Below are 1351 nucleotides of genomic sequence, written 5' to 3'. Positions count from 1 at the left end.
ATAAACGACCATGGTGATTTGTTTCATAAATGAAGGATGTGGCGCCCTCTGGTGGATAGTTTCTGCAACTTGTAGCTGTTCAGTGACGTCATCGGCGCGCCGGAAGTGGCTTCAAACAGAAGACGATTCGGGCTGATTCATTGTAGCTTTCTGARCGCAGAAACACACATCTTCCAAACTCAGAGACAGATTTGACAGCGGGTGAGTAGAGTTTCTGTTTTAAGACAACCAGAAGCTCTTATTAAATTTAGTTTGATGAAATTAGAAAATAAATAAATATACTTTTATTATGTCTTTGTACAGACTGAGCAAGCTAAGTTAGCATTAGCATGCTAGCTATGTAGTTGTGGTGACAGCACAAACCGAGCCATTTTAAGATGATAAAAAAATCACTTTTGGGGATGTTATAATAACTTAACTTATAAACTGAATCGTGTTTATAATCTGCTTGGTGTTTACTGATGTTTTTACCTTTCGTGTTTGTGATAAAATGAGCTGTGGTTAGCTAGCGAAGATGAGTGCTGTGTTTTGAGACAAAACAGACCTGAACTATCAGACTTSAGCTAACATGTGAACCTTTAAATTAAAATAAAACTAAAAGCAGATGTGTCTACTCATCAGTTGAACCGTTTATTAAACATCACAACATGACTGTATGATTCTAAACCTGTTTAATAATGAATCTGTTTGTAGATTTAAATATGGACCGACTCTTGAGGCTCGGGGGTGGAATGCCGGGGCTGGGACAGGTAAATAAATGTCCAGACAATGACGTCATCAGAGTGTAACTTATAGCCGGAACAGATCATTTGCTGATGAGGTCTTTGACCCTGCAGGGACCCCCCACAGATGCACCRGCCGTGGACACAGCAGAGCAGGTCTACATCTCCTCCCTGGCCCTGCTGAAGGTAAACCACCATCAGGAGGGGCTGGTTTTGGATCGGCAGGTGTTTTGAGTTCTCGTGTTTGTTGCGCTCCTCCTCAGATGCTGAAGCACGGCCGAGCCGGCGTGCCGATGGAGGTCATGGGGCTGATGCTGGGCGAGTTCGTGGACGACTACACGGTGCGGGTGATCGACGTGTTCGCCATGCCTCAGTCTGGAACGGTTCGTACCAAACGCCTCGGTTCGACCTGAGCAGGAAAATACTGGAGCTGAGTTTATAAAACACCCAATTCACAATTACTGGACGAAAACATTCACAGACGTTTTATTATTAACTTTATTAGTTCACATAAAAAATACAAGAAAATAAAATGAAAGGTAGCAGAAGAAGAAAAAATCATGTCTGCCCCTATTTTCAAAAAAAATTATTAATTTCTGACAATAATCAAATAATTAAACTCCTCAAAC

At 41.7% G+C, this 1351-nt stretch overlaps 1 protein-coding gene across 1 annotated transcript in view; it reads left to right on the top strand.

Moving 5' to 3' along the window:
• Window positions 1–97: 97 nt before the first annotated feature.
• Window positions 98–1351, top strand: part of psmd14 (proteasome 26S subunit, non-ATPase 14) — a 6417-nt gene continuing 5163 nt past the window's right edge. Inside the window, exons 1-4 of the mRNA XM_014003004.1 lie at window positions 98–201; window positions 694–749; window positions 837–908; window positions 986–1105. Of these exons, the coding sequence (XP_013858458.1) occupies window positions 702–749; window positions 837–908; window positions 986–1105 (240 nt within the window). The 5' untranslated portion in view covers window positions 98–201; window positions 694–701. The remainder of the gene's footprint in view (window positions 202–693; window positions 750–836; window positions 909–985; window positions 1106–1351) is intronic.

This window comes from Austrofundulus limnaeus, unplaced genomic scaffold, assembly GCF_001266775.1.
Source record: "Austrofundulus limnaeus strain Quisiro unplaced genomic scaffold, Austrofundulus_limnaeus-1.0 Scaffold16, whole genome shotgun sequence".
Taxonomy (NCBI): domain Eukaryota; kingdom Metazoa; phylum Chordata; class Actinopteri; order Cyprinodontiformes; family Rivulidae; genus Austrofundulus; species Austrofundulus limnaeus.
The sequence above is the reverse complement of the archived record's forward strand: the minus strand, read 5'-3'. Positions and strand labels throughout refer to the sequence as shown.